This window comes from Emys orbicularis, chromosome 6, assembly GCF_028017835.1.
Source record: "Emys orbicularis isolate rEmyOrb1 chromosome 6, rEmyOrb1.hap1, whole genome shotgun sequence".
Classification (NCBI taxonomy): domain Eukaryota; kingdom Metazoa; phylum Chordata; order Testudines; family Emydidae; genus Emys; species Emys orbicularis.
Genome location: NC_088688.1, coordinates 38,415,825 through 38,435,217, shown reverse-complemented (window position 1 = coordinate 38,435,217; position 19,393 = coordinate 38,415,825). Strand labels below are relative to the sequence as shown.

The 19,393-nt window shown below is 40.5% G+C and overlaps 1 protein-coding gene across 1 annotated transcript in view; it reads left to right on the top strand.

Moving 5' to 3' along the window:
- The window catches only part of ERCC8 (ERCC excision repair 8, CSA ubiquitin ligase complex subunit), a 57,080-nt gene that overhangs the window by 10,075 nt on the left and 27,612 nt on the right, over positions 1-19,393 (top strand). The window contains exons 5-7 of the mRNA XM_065406158.1: positions 4,353-4,434; positions 5,472-5,540; positions 7,584-7,650. Coding sequence (XP_065262230.1) covers positions 4,353-4,434; positions 5,472-5,540; positions 7,584-7,650 — 218 coding nt within the window. The remainder of the gene's footprint in view (positions 1-4,352; positions 4,435-5,471; positions 5,541-7,583; positions 7,651-19,393) is intronic.

The following is a 19,393-nucleotide window of genomic DNA, read 5'->3' as shown; positions in this document are numbered from 1 at the left end:
CGCCCCGCTCAGCCCGCTGCAGGCCTAGGTGAACAGAACCCCAGGCTGGAAGCGGGCTGAGCAGGCTGGCGGCATAAGATCAGCATTTTAATTTAATTTTAAAGGAAGCTTCTTAAACATTTTGAAAACCTTGTTTACTTTACATACAACAATAGTTTAGTTATATAATATAGACTTACAGAGAGAGACCTTCTAAAAAACGTTAACATGTATTACCGGCACGCGAAACCTTAAATTAAAGTGAATAAATGAAGACTCGGCACACCACTTCTGAAAGGTTGCCTACCCCTGGTTTAAACCTTTTGCCATATTTGTGTGAGAGGATTTGATAAGCTTAAAACAATAGAACGAGGGAAACCATGAGGAGAAACACTAACCAATTTGTCATGACTTAAATAAAGTTTACATAATACAGCTATTAATCTGCTACTAAATTCTGTCCTCTAATAGCTGATATATGAATTTTGGACTGTGGTTAATCTTTTATTTCATGTATCAATGGCCTTACATTGACATTGTTTGTTTGCCAAAAATATTGCCTCATGCATTAAGGTGAGAAGATCATGAAAACTGGAGATTCTGTCATCCCAAGGACACAATAGGCAATATTTCTATGATTAAATGAGATGTGAAAATTATTATTTTCTAAACCTTTTTAAAAGTGTAATGTTGAGATGTATAGCTTTGTTTTTGTGGAGGGAGGAGGTAGTGTTGCTGTTTTGTTGTTTAAAGTGTGCTTAGCAAGAACCAGATACTGCTTTAGACCATCCTCTTAGAATGAGTTACAAAAAACAGTATATAAAGGACATTTGGTGTACAAACTGCTACAAAACGGTATATATCCAAAAGATTTGAGTTCATTCTTTAAAATAAAAAGCAATTTTAAACTATTTTTAAAAAAAGGAAACATAACAAAAATGAAATTACCTGACATTGTCCACAATGTTAAAGATGAAGTCCCAAATTTAAACTGTAAATTTAAGCTGCATCTGAAGAAGTGAGGTTTTTACCCACGAAAGCTTATGCCCAAATAAATCTGTTAGTCTTTAAGGTGCCACCAGACTCCTTGTTGTTTTTGTAGATACAGACTAACACGGCTACCCCCTGAAATTTAAACTGTTGTACTTCGTAATTGTTAAAATGTCAGAAGGACACAATGTGCCACTGAACATAAACCCTCACATTAAACCAGTGCTTCCCAAACCATGAGCTGTGGCTTCCTTGATGAACCATGAAAGTTCATGTGGGAGCCCTCAGTGTTTGGGGGGGGGGGGGGATTTTAATCAATAATGCCCATTTTTGTTTGTTTCTAATTAGACTATTAACTAGGCTTAAAAATCCCCTATTAGGCTGATTTACAGCTTAATATTTAGCTAGGCTTAAATGGATCTGTGTCTTATATGCTGCTGTTGTTAGGCTGGAAGCCTGTTGTGCCCTCTGCTCCTGCAGGGGACCTTCAGCAGAGAGACTCCCTGCTGAAGGAAGCATTCAGCAGGAAGCCTCTTGGCTGAAAGCCCTTGGTGGTACAGAGGGCAAAGGGGGCTCCCTGCCCACTCTTCTGGCACTAGCAGATGGTTGAGGGGTGGAGGGAGAGAGAGGTGGGTCTTTTCTTTATAACAGAATGATTTTGACCAAGTACTAAGCCTTACATGTGGCAAATCTTCAGCTGAAGATGAAGATTTTAATAAAGTTAAACAGAAAAGGAGGAAAAGTAGACAATATGATGATAGTTACTCTGTTTGGATTTTGTGTCTCAGTATTACTGCAGAAAGTTCACAGCCACAATGTGGCCTTTGTTTTCAAGTTTTAGTAAATGAAAGTATGAAGCCAGGGAAACTACAGAGACATTTAGAAACTAAACCCCTGGAATTAGTAAACAAGAGCTGCAAACTTTTCTTTCAGAAACAAGAAGAATAAAAACAAACAAAGAAGTCATGTCTAAAGAAGCAACTGTTCTTCAAAAGCCTTAGGCTCATCTTGTGTTATAGCCATGTGAATTACAAAATGCAAGCAGGCACACACCATTGGCAAGACACTTCCACTTCCACCAGCAATAGCCATATGAAGAATTAAATTGGGGAACAAGCAGTCATGGCACTGAAAACCATTCCCATGTCAAATAATACTATCCATTGATGCACTTATGACCTTGCAGAAAATGTTCAGGACCAGTTGGTAGAACAAGTGAAGAAGTCAGTATTTTTCACCGTAGTTTGATGAATCCACTGACTCAGTTTCTGTGTTGTATGAGATTTGTCAAAGCAAGTTCAATAGTTGAAGAATTTTTATTTTGCAAAGAAACCCTGAACAACCAGTGAGGAAATATTCAAGATCCTTGATAAATTCATGGTGGATGAAGGTGTTAATTGGACACTGTGAGGTGTGCTGTGCTGTGTGGTGAGGCAGCAGCCAGGGCCGGTAAGAACAGTGGGTTGCAGCACGAGTAAAGAAAGTGGCATCATTTGGACACACTGAACGATTCATCACCAGGCATCAGCATTGAAAAAGTTGTGTCCTGAAGTACATAGGCCTTCAGTAGTGGGGTTAATTTTATGAAATCCCAGGCAGTGAACACACAGTGTTTTAGTGTGCAAAGAGAGAGGCTGTAACCGTACTCAGCTTCCGTTTCACGGTAAAGTCATGTGGTTATCTCATGGGAAAGTGTTACAATACATCTTTGAATTGCCTGGCAAAATCAGAAATTTTCTTCTTGGGAAAACAGATCTTGCAGATAACATGAGTAATATGGATTTCTTGACAACATTAGCTTACCTGGTGAATATATCAGGCAAATTAAATGCACTGAGCCTAACACTTCAAGGTAGGAATACAAATATACTAGATATGAAACATAAAATTGGGGGATTCATGAACAAGCATTGTCTTTGGAGGTGCCATGTTGAAAAGGAAATTACTGAGATGTTTCCAGTGTTCTCAAACTTTTTAAATAGAGTGAAAGTGATAAAAATGCTATTAAAGACCAAATATTAACTCATTTACGGAATCATAGGGTCAGAAGGGACTGCAAGGTTTTTTGTTTGGATAATCCTATTTTGATGAATATTTTCCTGGAATTGAACATGAATCTCTGGATACCAACTGGATTCGAAACCCCTTCTCACTAACATTTGAATCCATTCCAACCTTTATTATCTCAACTTAAAAAAATATTAGAATTGTCAAGAGATCTTATTCAGAAGGCCAAGTTTTCAAATCTTACAGACCAGGAATTCTGGATTTCTGTTGAGAGAGCGCCAAGAACTCTGTGGTATAGCTATGAAAGTGCTGCTTCCTTTCACTTCCAGTTTTCTCTGAGTCTTAAGTAGTCAGCAACAATTTTTGTGAAAACTAAACACAGAAGTAATTTAAATGTCTAAAATGACTGGCACTATCAGAGATTCAATAAAGCATTGCACAACTATGTAGTTTGAAATAGGTCTGTTCTTCCCAATAAAATCTTAGGCTGCGTCTAGTCATGCCAAAAAATCCACATTTTTAAATTATAGTTTTAAAAACCCAGATTAGATCAGATTATGTAATAAACAAACAGTGTGTAGTTGAATAAAATCACAAAACGGTCCAAACTCTCATCCTTATTTGGTTGTGAGGAGCCACTAAGCTTTAAAATATCGATAAGGGGGAGACAGTACTAAACAATTCAGGAACCGTGACAATAATGCAGCATTGATGTTGAAAAATTGAGGACACTGGTGAGGAAATTTGAGAAGTCCAGGTTCTTAACGGTAATATTATCAGTCTTCTTGCACATAATGTGTATTTGGTGGCTTATATTTTAGTATGTAAACAATAAAACAGAGGTGATTTCAGGAACTTGTCAACATAGCTCTTGAGTCCCAACAGAAAATGGGGAGAAAAATATATAAAATAAGGGACCAACTTTAAAATTAAGGTGACACTTCAATGTAGCCACTCACTATTGCCTTTTGTTTATATCCTTTTGTTTTTTGAGGTAGCATGTTTTGTATGTGATTAACAAGAGGTATTAGCTCTCTTTCCTATTATCACTGATTTCCATTTCCATACCCCACCTTCTTCCTTGCTTTTTTTTCTTACTCCCTTTTTTCCCCCTTGTCACTGTAATCAGAGCATTTTCTTCCAGGCTTTAGTACTCTTTGCCATGTTAGCTCCATGACCTGCCAGTGCTAAATGTCTAGTTCTGATAGCATGACTATTTGCATGATTAAGCACTTAGTCAGTAGAGCATGTGAGCAGCCTTGTAAACAGTAACTCTAACTTGAAAAATGCTTAACAATTTTAAAGAAGAGATTCAAATTCTCATTATGATATTAATCAAGGGGCAAAGCTGATAGATGTTTTCTTTTAATTACTAGCCTGCAGATGTGTTTAATTTTGAGGGAACAGTTTATAGCCATCATATGTCTCCAGTTGCTACCAAGCACTGCTTAATAGCAGGTATGTATACGTTTTTAAGAAGTTCCTATCTATATTTGGGTTGTAGTAAGAGGCAAATGATTAAAAACTAGCTTTATTTTTCTATGACTTTTTACCTATGCAACAGTCTTGTCTATTTTCAAGCAAATAATATCAAAGACTTTGTAAAACTGAGATCATTTTTTAAATAAAATCACTTCATTTGGGCTTATACTGTTTATGAAAGGAAAGTACCCCCTTTGCATTTCTGAAATGAGCAAACCATGCACCACCGAGTTTGCATGGTTCAGCTAGTGTTTCTAAATACACACAACTCAGATTAATGCAGCTAAATCAGTATTTGGTCTTGAGATCTATTGGAGTTGAACGTGTACTGTATGTATTTACTGTTGTCTATTAATAAAAAAAATTCTTTAGAGAAGGGACCGTATTCTTAATTCATAAATCTAGAAAAAAGAGCAGCCTTGTTTCCCCTACAACAGCGGTTCTCAAATTGTGGGTTGGGACCCCAAAGTGGGTCCAGCCCTGTTTTAATGGGGTCGCCAGGGCTGGATTAGACTTGCTGGGGGCTGGGTCCAAAGCCAAAACCTGAAGACACCTGTCCTGGGCAGCAGGGCTCAGATTATAGGCCTCCTGCCTGGGGCTGAAGCCCTTAGGCTTTGGTTTTGGACACCCTGCCTGGGGTGGTGAGGCTCGGGTTTTGACTTTGGCCCCCACACCTGGGGCAGCAGGGCTCAGGCTTCGGTCCCTCCTCCTGCGGTCTTGTAGTAATTTTTGTTGTCACAAAGGAAGTTTGAGAACTCCTGCCCAACAACCTTTAAGTATATTGTTAATGTGGGAAATTTAGTAGAATTGTATGCAGAAACTTTGAAAATATAAATCTATTGTAGTTGCAATACATTTTTAAAAATCTATTTGGTAATTTTTATCAGTTCAAATGTGTGTGAAATCTTATGAAGCTGATAGTTTCTTTATATCTTTGTAGTAAGACTTGTTAGACTTTTTATTCCTTGTTAAGAGTTGGGGTTTTTTACATTGTCTTGTTTTTCTTGTTACAGTTGGTACCAAAAGCCCCAAAGTACAGCTTTGTGACTTGAAGTCTGGATCCTGTTCTCAAATTCTGCAGGGTACTTCTTAGTCTGAAACATAATTTTTAAACAATAACTACTTTGAGTAGACCAGCCAGTGTAAAGAAACACTATCCAGCCAGTGTAAAGAAACACTATAAATAATGTGTTCTCTGTAAGTAATGTGACTGATGTGTTTAGTACTAGTTGTGAAAATTACACAGTGAAAAAGGTTCTTCTGTGTATTATTCTAGTGCTACTGAATTGGAGAACACAAATACTATTTAAAGAACAGCTATCATTTTAGGTCTATGGGAATTTTCATAATAAACCCTGATTTCTGGAGTACAAGTTAGTCTTAAATCATTCTAGTGTAACTAGACGCGTGAGAAACCAGTTTGGAGGGAAATTAGTTTATACATTTAAAATTATAAAAGCATGTTCAAATGTATTTCTGTTTGCATAACTCAGACTTCTTAAATCAAAATATTAATTAGCTGAGCAAAGGTGTTAACTAGTTAGTGTAGTTTATTTTTAAAAAACAAATTATGAATTTTTGAGATATGAAAGTTTTAAGAGACTTCTGGGGGCTTTTTAATTTATCGTTCTATAAAAAGGCAAATTCCATTTAGCATCCCTCGAGGATAAGGGGCCCTATTTTCAGCTGGTGAAAATCAACACAGTTGTACCAATTTACACCATGTGACGTTCTGACTCGTATAGATTAATATTTGTTTAAATGTTGTTTTAGGACCTCCAGGAATGTTGTACTTGTGTTCATGAAGAGTGTGTGTGTGTGTGTGTGTGTGTGTGTGCTTTTTTACAAAACCTTAATATTTTTAAACAAAATATCCTCTAGAGATTTTGTATGGATGTACTTTCTTTAAGACTCTTTGGCTTCAGAGGCTTGGGGAGTAAGATATTACTCGACATAAGGATAGCAGTATCTGAACCTTGAAGTTTATCTAATAACGTTAGGAGGCCCTAGGGCTTTATGCTCTGGAAAGCCTTGGTGTTTGAGTTGGTTGTGGGTAATTGAAATGAAACACTATAAGGGAAATATAAATGTTGAATGTACTCATATAGATGTACAGAAGGAAGTGGTGTAAATAACTCTTGGTTATGAGGCCAAAGATGTATGTATATGATCTAACCTACTTTTTATCAATCACATTATTTGCTCGCTCATGCCCATTTTATTATAAGTGGCATAGTAGCAACCCTATACACCTCTACCCTGATACAATGCGGCCCGATATCACATGAATTCGGATATAACTCAGTAAAGCAGCGCTCCGGGGGGGCGGGGCTGCGCACTTCGGCGGATCAAAGCAAGTTCGATATAACGCGGTTTCACCTATAACGCGGTAAGATTTTTTTTTGGCTCCCGAGGACAGCGTTATATTGGGGTAGAGGTGTATTTAGATTGCCTAACACTTTCTATTGTTTATAGTTTTTCTAGACATCTTTGAGGAGCTCAAAACCCACTATGGTTTGTTAATAAATGTATTGTATCACCATTCAATAAGCAGTGCATGATCCTCATGCTGCTAAGAGACCAAAAGAAAGCACACACTTAACTTCAAATTTGGGATGTTGGTAAGAAGTAGAATAAATAATCTAGATATAAGATCTGCTATACATACATACATAAATATTGTTTTTAATCTGCTGTAAAACACGGTGAAATAGCTCAGTAAAAACTGGCACTAAATTGATTTTTACATTTGTGTATTTTAAATGTTGTTGTTTAAAAATTCTGTATGTGCTATTCTTTTGCTAGCATAGCTGTAGAATGATAAAGTCGTCTGGGCTAGTAAAGTATAGAGAGGTAAACTTAGTATTCTTCATATCATTTTCAGCTGAATGCATTCTTACCCAAGCAAAGGAAAGAAAAAAAAAAAAAAAGGTAAACTGCCAATAATCCAAAATAAGGAACACTCTTCCCATAAACTCCAAATTAATACCAGAATATTGATGGTAGTTGTAAATTGATAGATTAGTCCAATTGCATTTCTCTTGGATATATGCTACTTTTACTTCTATCAGAAAAGTTGTTTATCAATAAGTTACCTGAAATTTCTCATGGTACCATATTTCTAGGTCACAGACAAGAAGTGCTGGCAGTGGCCTGGTCCCCGCGTCATGAGTATGTCTTGGCAACTGCAAGGTAAAAACTATTTCTGTAATATAAATAAGCAGTAAAATGGCTTATAGAAAGAACTGTAAACTGACTTATTTAGAAAAAATATTTTGATACACGACATCCATAAAGTTTAATATGCATTTGAGGTGAAGGTCTGCATTAGTATTTATACTAACATGATACTGTAGATCCTAGATGGAAAAAATTGGATTGAAGAGCTATCCAAATGGTGCACACAGGGTTGGTCTACACCAGACGTGTGCAAACTACGGCGGGACCATCCTGCCCCGCCCCTGAGCTCCTGGCCGGGGAGCCTAGTCCCTGGCCCCTCCTCTGCTGTCACCCCTCCCCCGCAGGCACGCCGTTGCGCGGCCGCACTCTGGCCCGCTGCTCCCGCTGGGCAGCGTGGGGAGCGCAGCTGGCTCTGGCCAGGTGTCACGGCTGCGAGCTGCTGCTGCTGGTAAGGGGGCGGGGAGTGGGGGGTCCTGGGGGACAGTCAGGGAGGAGGGGACGGTTGGATGGGGCGGAGGTTCTGGGGGGGCGGTCAGGGGATGGGGAACAGGGAGGGTTGGGAGTGGGAGTCCCAGGAGGCCTGTCAGGGGGTGGGGATGTGGATAGGGGTCGGGAGGGCAGTCAGGGGACAAGGAGCAGGGGGGGTTGGATGGGTTGGGAGTTCTGAGGGGGGCAGTCAAGGGGCACGAAGTGGGAGACGGCGGATAGGGGGCGGGGGCCAGGCTGTTTGGGGAGGCACAGCCTTCCCTACCCAGCCCTCCATACAGTTGTGCAACCCCGATGTGGCCCTTGGGCCAAAAAGTTTGCCCACCCCAGTCTACACTTAAGTTATGTCAGCATAGCTATGTTGGTCGGGGTGTGAAAAATAAACACCTTTGACTGACATAGCTCTGCCAAGAAAATCCCCAGTGTAGACGCAGCTACATCAATGTAGCTAATGTAATTCGGGGAAGTGGTCTTAAATCGGCAGAAAAACACCTCCTTTCAGTGTAGGCTGCATCTATGCTAGAGGGCTGTTCTAGCCATAGTGTAGCTATATCCTAAGATTATAGGTTGAGTTTGTGCATGGGTGGCACGTATAAGAGACATGGGTTTGGTGGATGATGCAGAAGATGAGGTCATGGCACACGGATATAAGGGATGCAAGTGTCTTTCCATCTCTTTCTTCTCCCAGCCAATTATCTATGCAGATGGTAAAGTCCAGAAAGAAGTCTAGACCTGTAGGCATCTCAGACCAGTTCATCTTTGATTTCTTCCTGCAACCCCCGCCAGAATTGATAGTAACGTGTCTCCTGTCAGCAGGCTGATAACTAAGGCCACCTTGGCCTGGTTAGAGACATAGATTTGGGGATGTATCTGAAACAGAAGCCGGCATTGGCTCATGAAACTTTGGAACTGCTGTCAGTTCCCATCTAACTGTTCGGGCAAAGGTATTGCAGGTCCCCGTTCAGCACAAGTCCCTGCAGATAGTGTTCACAGAGTGGTATTGTCAGTGCTGAGCTGCCTAGCTTGATCTTGCAGCCACTGGTTATCTCTTGTCAGCTGTGCAACTTGGGGCTGCCATGTTTGATTATCCACCTGAATTATCCATTTGGGCAAGTCCGATGCTTCTGGTGGCTATGGTGGTGGTGCGAGGTCCATTCTTCTTGTACTGGGCTTGGTCCCACAGGGTCGTGGGTGGCCAGACTAATAGTTGGAGCCAGAATCCACAGCCACAACACAGGAGTCAAAAGTCAGCTAGGTCAGGATACTGAGAGGTCAGAAGCAGGAGCTAAACTGTAGGTCAGGAATCGCAAGTCAGATGCCAGGAGTAACAAATGTATTATTTTCATATCTCCAATATCATTTGTTACATCAGTAAATAATGACAGAATTTTTGAAAAGATTTTTTAATAGTAGATCTATTCTTTTGCAGAAATCAAATTCACTGTGGCTCTTTTAATGTAAAAAAATCATGAGGCTTGAGAGAGGCTTTGAGGTCTTCATTCTCAAAAAAATTAGAACTGAGTGTTGCTATCTCATTCTTTTCTTACCCTTCTACATCCTGTAACTCTCCTGTAATCCATAATTTGAATTGTTATGCATTTTTAGACAATGGGTAAAATTTTCAAAATGTCTTACGTCATTTAGGCAATGCTGAAAATTCCTGCAAAGTTTGAGACTCTCAAAGTAAAGGTTATCTCAATACTTACAATTATATGTAAAGTGCCTTCCATAACAGAAATGGGGAAAACACTAAGGAGAGTGTGTTGCAGAATGTGACACATTACTCTAAAGAACATGAATATTCCTATTGCTGTAATTTGAAATCCTCCTCTGTGGTTGAGTACATTTTTGCAGTTTAGATATTTTGGTTAGAGGTGAAACATTGTCATCTAAAGATGAGAAATGTTTGTCATCAAACCCATTTTCAATCAGAAGTTTTAGTCAGGAAAAGATTTGTCATCCAAAGCTTTAGATGACAAAATGTTAATAGAATTTTAGTCCAATAACACTCTAGATGACCCAGCATTTCATCTCTAAAACTGCAGATGTGACTAACAGGTTTAACATGAGATTTGTTTGTCATCTAGAGGTCAAAAGTTTTGCAGTCAGCAGTTTTAGATTCCCGTCACTTTTTTGTCAGCAAACTCATTTTCACTGGCATCTCTGATATACAGCTATCACCTAACTCAGAGAAATATATGTACAAAACTCTAATATTGATTATAAAAAACCTATGACAACAATCACAACAATGATCCATAGTTAATAATTTTCTTCTTTTTATCACAAAACAGTGTTCACATTTAAGTGGCTGAAAAATTGAGGTAATTTTTGATTGTTAAAACCATAGATTGAGTCTTTGCCATATAATATTAATAATTCTAATCTTATTCTGAAATATTCTACACAGTTTCATTAATTCAGAAAAATTCCAGTCAATGTGTCCATCAACCAAAATTTTATGGGAGAGGTTCAGAATATGCCTCTTAATGGAACGTTTGCAGCAATCTTATTTGTGGCATTGGAATCAGCTGAAGTCCAAAAAAGAGGGACATGCTCCCTCTTCTTCTCTTATTATCTTCTGCTCTCCATCTGCTCTTCTTCTGATTCATCTGTACATAAATGTTTCCCAAAATTCAGTCAGTTGTGCCATCTGACTCAATTACAACTACTTTAAATTCATCAAAATAAAAAACAGCAAACTAAAGTAACAACAAAATAAATCAATTTAGCATAGTGAGAGGTTCTTTCTTACAAGCTACATCCAGCACATTTATTCTTAGTATTATTCTGAACCAATGCTAGCTGCAGTTGCTTCCAAGTAACAAGTCTCTTTGAACTCTGCATTTAAGAATTTAAGGTACAATAGTCAGTCACCAGCATTCTTAAAGCACCATAATAGATACTAGAAGTGCAAACCAAGCATAAAGAAATAAGAAAGAGACACACAAATGATCGTCTTCTAGTAACAGCAGTTCAGAGTCAGCGTCAGAAGAAAAAGGGAAACCATGATAATCTGAACTGGCTGCCTTATAGAAAGAAATCTAGAACTGAATATGTTCTCCATATTTGAGAGACCACTTACAAAACTTCATGTAGATATCAGCAAACCCTCACAAGAGAAGAGTATTGTAGATGTATAGAATGTGGTAAAAGTTTCACTCAGAAGTAGTATTTTGAAATACACCAGCCAATCCACAAGAGGAAGGGAATATAATCTGATTTTTATATGGTTTGGGTATAAAATGTTCTCATATTGCTCTATTAGATTATGATGATAGATACTGATGATGCACTGACAGCAAACTGGAGGAGCTATTATCTTCTTAATAATAGATGGCTTGTAGATTTGGACAATATAATATGATTTACTGAGAAAAGAAATATTAGCCAGGACACTGGGATTATCTCTTACAGCAGTATGTGAAATTGTTACTAGCTTTGAGCTTGTTGGGTGACTGACCAGGATTCCATGATGATGTTTCAAAATAATAGAATACCAATTGTAAAATAACTGCATATAGAAAAATTATTAGTTAAAAACAAATAGTGGACATGACCAAGTGTCCAACTATTTTAGGAAGTAGCCAAAGAGGAGACATGTTCTATGGGTTTTTCCTAAACTGTCCACTTTGTCACTCGACAGAGGGGATTATGAGGTCTTTCATGCAAGGAGGAGCAGATTTGGAAAGATGAGCTAATGGAAAATGTATCATCAAACAAAAAAGATAAAGTTGTTTTTACAGAAAATCTCCCTAGCATCTTTCATTGTTGTGGATGCTTCATTGATCTCCCTGAGGTATGCAGCTTATTTTATATCCACTAATGCAGCCTCAAGAAGACACCTCTGCTCTTGGAATACTTGCTTGTAGGCCAAACATCATGTCACCACTTATGTTCAGACCCCCCCAAATATTTAGTGGGAAAGCTATTTAGAGGGCAATTGAATAAGATTATAGCAAGGGCCGCAAAAGAAGCAAAATTAGCTGCAACCTGTGACAGATGTGGAGCTGATGTTATGAATGCTGCTATGTCATAACTGTATTAAAACAAAATGTGACCTAGTCAATGAGGGGAAGTTACTGTATATTGGACTTACTGGACATTTTGTGTTGCTGTATTACCTTTCCAGCAGATATCTGGCTAGTTAAAGTCCCCCAGTACTACAAGGTCTTGTGTTTTGGATGTTTCTATTGTTTGTTCCAGAAATGGCGCCGCCGCCTCCTCCTCATGTTTTTTCCCCCCCCTTTATCTTCACCCAGAGACTTTCAGCTGGTCTGCCTCTCACCTCCTTCTGGATCTCTAAACAGGTATATGCATTCTTGATATACAAATGCAACTCTACCGCCCTTTTTCCCATGTCTGTCCTTCCTGAAAAGCTATACCTGTCTATTCCAGTCATGAGGTGTATCCCACCAAGTCTCTGTAATGCCCATTAACTCAGAATTTAGAATGTGTACTAAAACTTACAGTTCTTCCTGGTTGTTTTTTTGACGTTGTAGGAACCTATGGGCCTAGAATAAGGGTCTGCAGGGTTTGAATCAGGTGATGCTTCTTCATCACCACCAGGGGCCCAGGCAGGGCTGCCACCAAGAGGAACTGAGAGGCTTAGCCTTGGGGGATGTCCCACCCTAGGGGGCATGAGCAACAGCCCTCCGTGATTCCCTGATTATCTGGTGTTCTCCATGTAAACCAGAAAGCCATTTCTGGGCATTGTCTGAACAATGCAGACCTCCAGTGTGCTTCTGCCTTAGACCCAGCTTGCTACTCTTTGGTGCGACTCACCTTGATTCTACACTTACGACTCTCAACGTAGGCTTGGCTCCTGACCCTGATCCTGGTCACTGTGTCCAGCTTAAGACCACTGCTGACCTTCGTGAAAGATCCTGACCTAGCCCAACCCCAATTGTCATCTCTCTCTCAGTTTGGTAATGGACTCTGACTGTAGTTTTAACCTGGCCTGGTCCTGCATTGTTGTCTGACCTTTGACCTCATTCCGTGCTCATAGGCTGTCCAGAACTTGGCCTCAACTCCCATTCTCCTTGAATTTATGTATAAATATCTAAGATGTCAAGCAGATTCCCCTAGTGTTTTCCCTCTTGTTGCTCCTATGATTTTAGTCTAATTTTCCATATCCTCTGCAACTTCCAGCCCTGTGTCAAGGTCAAATTTTTTTGATTCTTACCTGTGGGCTTTTGTCACCTGCCCTCTTTGAACATGGCTTAAAGCCCTCCTCACGAGGTTGGTGAATTGGTATCCCAAGAATGTACTGACACCCTTTAATAGGGGACAGTGGGAAGAATCTAGAGGAAGGCAACACAATATTCCCAAATAAGCAACCTCCCAGCAAACATTCAGAGTTGTTATAAGACAATGATATCCTTCAAGGCTCTAGACCGAAATGACACAGCTGTTTTGCCGGGGGAGGAGGCTAGAGAGTAAAAGGGCTATAACACAGAAAAAATTATTTGATTTTTGCAAAAGGGGTTGAGTTGCTAGGGACTGTCCAGGATGCCGTCAATGAACTCTGACAGCGAGACAGGCTTGCACAGAGGGGCTCTGCAGAAGAGTCTGTAGGAAGTTAGTTGCCAGGGGCTAGGTACCTGGTAAGCTTGCATGCTGATAGGGCTGCTTTATTCTTTATTGTTTTTAAGCTATTTTGTCTTTGAAATTTCATAGAATCATAGACTTTAAGGTCAGAAGGGACCATTATGATTGTCTAGTCTGACCTGCACAACGCAGGCCACAGAATCTCATCCACCCACTCCTGTATCAAACCCCTAACCTATGTCTGAGCTATTGAAGTCCTCAAATTGTGATTTAAAGACTTCAAGGTGCAGAGAATCCTCTAGCAAGTGACCCGTGCCCCACGCTGCAGAGGAAGGCGAAAAAACCCCAGGACCTCTGCCAATCTGCCCTGGAGGAAAATTCCTTCCCGACCCCAAATATGACGATCCAGCTGAACCCTGAGCATGTGGGCAAGACTCACCAGCCAGACTCCCAGGAAAGAATTCTCTGTAGTAACTCAGATCCCACCCCGTCTAACATCCCATCACAGGCCACTGGGCATATTTACCGCTAGTAGTCAAAGATCAATTAATTGCCAAAATTAGGCTATCCCATCTTACCATCCCCTCCATAAACTTACCAAGCTCAGTCTTGAAGCCAGATACGTCTTTTGCCCCCACTGCTCCCCTTGAAATGCTTTTGTTCTAAATGATACTTTGCTTTAAAAAGACTTTCTGACTTCTGTGGATACTCTGCCTCCAGCTTCATGCCCCCGAGTGTTCAGGCATGGTGCCATGGGCAAACCCTGCCTTAATTTCCCCTCAGCTGGGTGCACCAGCCAGTCTAAATAGCTCTTTTGCATATCAAAGAGCACCCCCTTCAGAGAGCCTCATTTACTGACAACAGGAAATTACAGTAACATAAGCAAGACTTTATTCAGGCACTTATGAAGATACCTTCAAGGTATCTGCTGTACTGGGGTCAGTCCAACGAGCTTTGGGGAGAACCGCCTCTGGATTTCTCCTTCAGGATACCTGTTCCCTTCATCCGGGGAACAGTCTCTGGCTCCTTCTCCCAGAATACTTTTTTTTCCCCTCCTGGAACAGTCTCAGATCCCTTCCCTCAGGGTACTGCTGCTCCCTCAATCTGGGGAACAGTTTCTCTTCTAAAACAACAAGGAACATTTTCTCTTCTGGAGCTCTCCCAGTTCTTTCCCCTGGGATACTCCTGTTCCGTTTTTGGGGATGATTTCCCTTTGGGGTTGCCTTCCTCTTACAAGCCTCTTCTCCCTAGAGACACCTTCTTCCAGAGAGCATTCCCTCTGACTCAACTCATTTTTATAGGATGTGGGTGCTTCTCTACTAATTGACCATTAACCAGTTACCTGAGGCAAGCAGTTACTCCCAGGTAGGTCCTTAGAGGGCTGACATGGGCAAGCTAGGCCCTGACTCTCTCCTTTAAGAGCCAGTTGCCCCATGACAGCCTCTGATTACCACTGACATTGCCCTGGAGGGTCTAAGACTAAGTCATACCAGCTGAGGCAATCACTGTTAGTCCCAAGGGACTGCTGCCCAGGTTCTGCTCAGAGAATGGGAGAATCACAGGTGATGGTTAGAGGCCTGAGACCTGAAGGTGGCAAGGGGTGTGGAGGGTGAAAGAGGTCAGAGGTGCAGTTCACACAGTGATGCTGCTTTCTCTACGCAAAAGAATAAATGGACACAAATCTGACATCAGGAATCATAACATTTAAAAACCAGTAGGAGAACACTTCAACCTCTCTGGCCACTCAATAACAGATTTAAAGGTGGCAATTTTGCAACAAAAAGCTTCAAAAACAGACTCCAGCGAGAAACTGCTGAACTTGAATTAATATGCAAACTAGATACTATCAATTTAGGCTTAAATAGAGACTGGGAATGGCTGAGCCATTACACACACTGAATCTATTTCCCCATGTTAAGTATCCTCACACCTTCTTGTCAAACTGTCTTAAATGGGCTATCTTGATTATCACTACAAAAGTTTTTTTTCTCTTGCTGACAGTAGGTCATCTTAATTAATTAGCCTCTTAAAGTTGGCAGGGCAACTCCCACCTTTTCATGTTCTCTGTATGCATATATATCTCCTCAATATATGTTCCATTCTATGCATCCGATGAAGTGGGCTGTAGCCCACGAAAGCTTTTGCTCAAATAAATTTGTTAGTCTCTAAGGTGCCACAAGTACTCCTGTTCTTTTTGCGGATACAGATTAACATGGCTGCTACAATGAAACCTGCTTTCACACAGTACAAGCAGAGAGAGGTTTTCAGATTCTCACAAAAACACTAGATTCTGTAGATTTCATTGATGAAGGTACTGGACATAACATAACGGATTCAAAAGAGGAAGAATGTCCCAATGCATGTCAGAGACTTGTTGCAAAGCTTTAAGCTTCTGCTGACAGATGTAAGGACATGACCAGGAAGTATGGGGTTGCTGGGTATATGTAATTTACCAGGGATACTCCATAGCACTGAATCAACTTTCCGGACCCAAGTTCGTGTCGTAACAGAAAAAACAGAATCGGACGGAGACAGTATATCATCTCTGACAGATCAGCAATAAAGAAGGTTCCTTTCTAAGGATGAGTATAGTTCACAATACTTGCTATTTTTATCATCACAAAGAGATCTGGAGGGATTGCGTCACTCTTGACCCTCAGGTCTCAGTATGAACCCTAACTGTATTAGCAATAATACCATGAATGCAAAATTTTGAATGAAACAAAGTTAGACTTCGACAGCAATCTCCTCCTAGGACTTTGTGATATATCTGATTCTGAAAGAAGTTTACTTAGTTATTCTTAAGAGGTAGACAGTATGAAGTTCCACTAGGGGACGAGAGCTGAGGACTGGACTTGAACAATTTCCACCCCACCATCAACCTCAGCCTGGACCAGTCCACACAAGAGATCCACTTCCTGGACACTACAGTGCAAATAAGTGATGGTCACATAAACACCACCCTATACCAGAAACCTACTGACCGCTATACCTACCTACATGCCTCCAGCTTCCATCCAAGACACATCAGACGATCCATTGTCTACAGCCAAAATTCATTTGCAAATTTAACACCATTAATCTGGGCTTGAATAGGGACTGGGAGTGGCTGGCTCATTACAGAAGCAGCTTTTCCTCTCCTGGAATTGACACCTCCTCATCTATTATTGGGAGTGGACTACATCTACCCTGATTGAATTGGCCCTGTCAACACTGGTTCTCCACTTGCAAAGTAACTCCCTGCTCTCCATGTGTCAGTATATAATGCCTGCATCTGTAACTTTCACTCTATGCATCTGAAGAAGTGAGGTTTTTACCCACGAAAGCTTATGCCCAAATAAATCTGTTAGTCTTTAAGGTGCCACCAGACTCCTTGTTGTTTTTGTAGATAAAGACTAACACGGCTACCCCCTGATACACTCTGTAGTGCTGTTATCTTAAGAATAAAGTGGGCTTACATAGGAAGTGTTGTGTGGTAACTTATAATTGTTGGCAATCACTCTGTTGTTAGTCTCTGAAGAGAAAGTAAGCAGTCCTGCTTAGGCAGAGTCTTTTGCTAAGAATAACACAATGAAGGCGGAGAACTGTTTTTTAACTAGGAAATACCCAGACAGAAGGGAAAGAGACGTGGGTCTTTACCCAAGAAAGGCAATGGGTGGGGAGCTGGAAGCCTGAGAGTGGGTGCACTTTTGGGGCAGTGGGCTTTTGTTTTCTTTAATTTATCAAAGTGATATCTCAGCATCGATCTGTCCCATACTATCTGTACAAATGGGGGGAAGCCAGGCCCAGCACCCAGTCCATGGTTTCTGTACATTGACACAGAATCCTGAACCACTGCGGGGAAATACGGGTGCAGTTGCCGTGAACTGTGACACCTGCCCCAATGAGTTTGCCATTTAGAAGGAAGTCACAAACAAGATAAAAATACACTTGCAGATGCCAAGGCAGGTACTTAGAATTGTTTTGTTTTTGTTTTATTGTTCTCTTTTTGTTCATGAAAATATAGAGGTGCAAAGAACAATTGACTGACAAGGTTCACAAACACCAATCTACATTAAAGACTTAAAAAAAATCATTTTACAAATGATCTGGAAATCTGATAGATGCTTGGAGTGGAATGTCTGTCCATACATATGTAACTGCTGGGTGTGGAGCTCTGTCCCCCGCTAGTGGCACCTAGACCACTTAGAGATTAATGAGTCTGCTGCAGCCTGAGCTTTTAGCTCATGCAGTAGAGGCTCATACACTAAGCGTCAGAGGTCCCAGGTTAAATCCTGCCTGCTGTGTTACACACACACACACACACACACACACACACACACACACACACACACACACACACACAGAAGTAGCTAGAAGAAGGCACAGAGATAAGAGGGAGAAGAAAACAAATGGTAGCGTTAGATGTTCACTATTGACAAAGGAAATGAGAAGATGTGGGGCTTGAGAAATCAGACCAAAGATATGATTTATGTATGTTCCTTGATGGATGACCTGCTAAGGGTGACTTTCTCCCAGGATACAGTTACAAAGGACAGAGAGAGAACCTTCATCTTTCTTCAAGAATACTGCTTTGTAGGAACTTGGTGAAGAACTATCTAGCTGCAGTAGAAAAACTGGGGCTGATTATCGGTACAAAAGTGGGGAAGCTTTTCAGAGAAGAGAGAAAAATGTATATGATCCATCAGATTTCAGCTGGTAAAGCTGTCATGTTCTGAACATTAATAAAACTTTGAGAGGGTTCATATGGTGTTTCCAAATTTAGTTATGAACTGAGTTCCATCTCAGGCCTCTTTCATGGGTTCCTTTTGCCTTTTTAAGATAACTTTACCCCTTGTTGAACGCATTTCATTCCTAGAGTTCAAAGTGTTTAAGCAGTCCATGTCCTGCTGACTTCCTTACTACATCTAAATATCAATGTAGCAGCTGTGAGCAGAAATGCCTTCTAGCACTTTCAGCTGGCCACCTGACTATGTCCAGTCACATCTGAAATAGACCTTGTAACACTGATTCACAAATCTGTCTCCTCTGGAGTAGACAGCTGTTACTCTATTTCAGACAACCCAAGCAGCCATCAAGAAACTGGGGTGGTTGAAGCCCATATTTTATGCAGAGTTGACCAGCATTAAACTATCACACTGCTGCTTCTTACTATGCTTGCTGCCAATCATATTTAAGGTTCTTGTTGTTCTCTTAATCTTTCAATGAGCTAAAACATAATTACAGTATCTTGGCAACTGCCTGTGTCTCAAGTCATTTGAATGACTGCTGTGCTCAGTGGGGGACACATGGAGCTCAAGTTTCAATGTGGATTTGTGACTGCATCCTTGGTGAAGGACGTATGGTTATGGAACACATGCTTCCCACAGGAGATTGAACGAACCAGGAATCTCACCCCCTTCAAAGCATGCAGCAAGCTATGCCTGTTTAAACAAGCATTTCCTCAGCACTCATGTTGTAAGACACCCAGCACAGAGGGAGCCAGTCACCAGCACTTGGTTACTGTAAACAACAGGTTTAAAGAAGACGGAAAGAGAGTTCTACCTTTTTTTTTTTTTTTTTTTTTAACTTACATCATGCACCACTAATAGATCTCAAATCTTGTAGGTTGTTTAGCAACTACAATGAATACATTTAAATACATATATTTTCAGGTAGAGATTCTCTCTTAAGATGAATGCAAAGGTTTGCGTTCCCAGGGAAGTTACTCAGATTTACT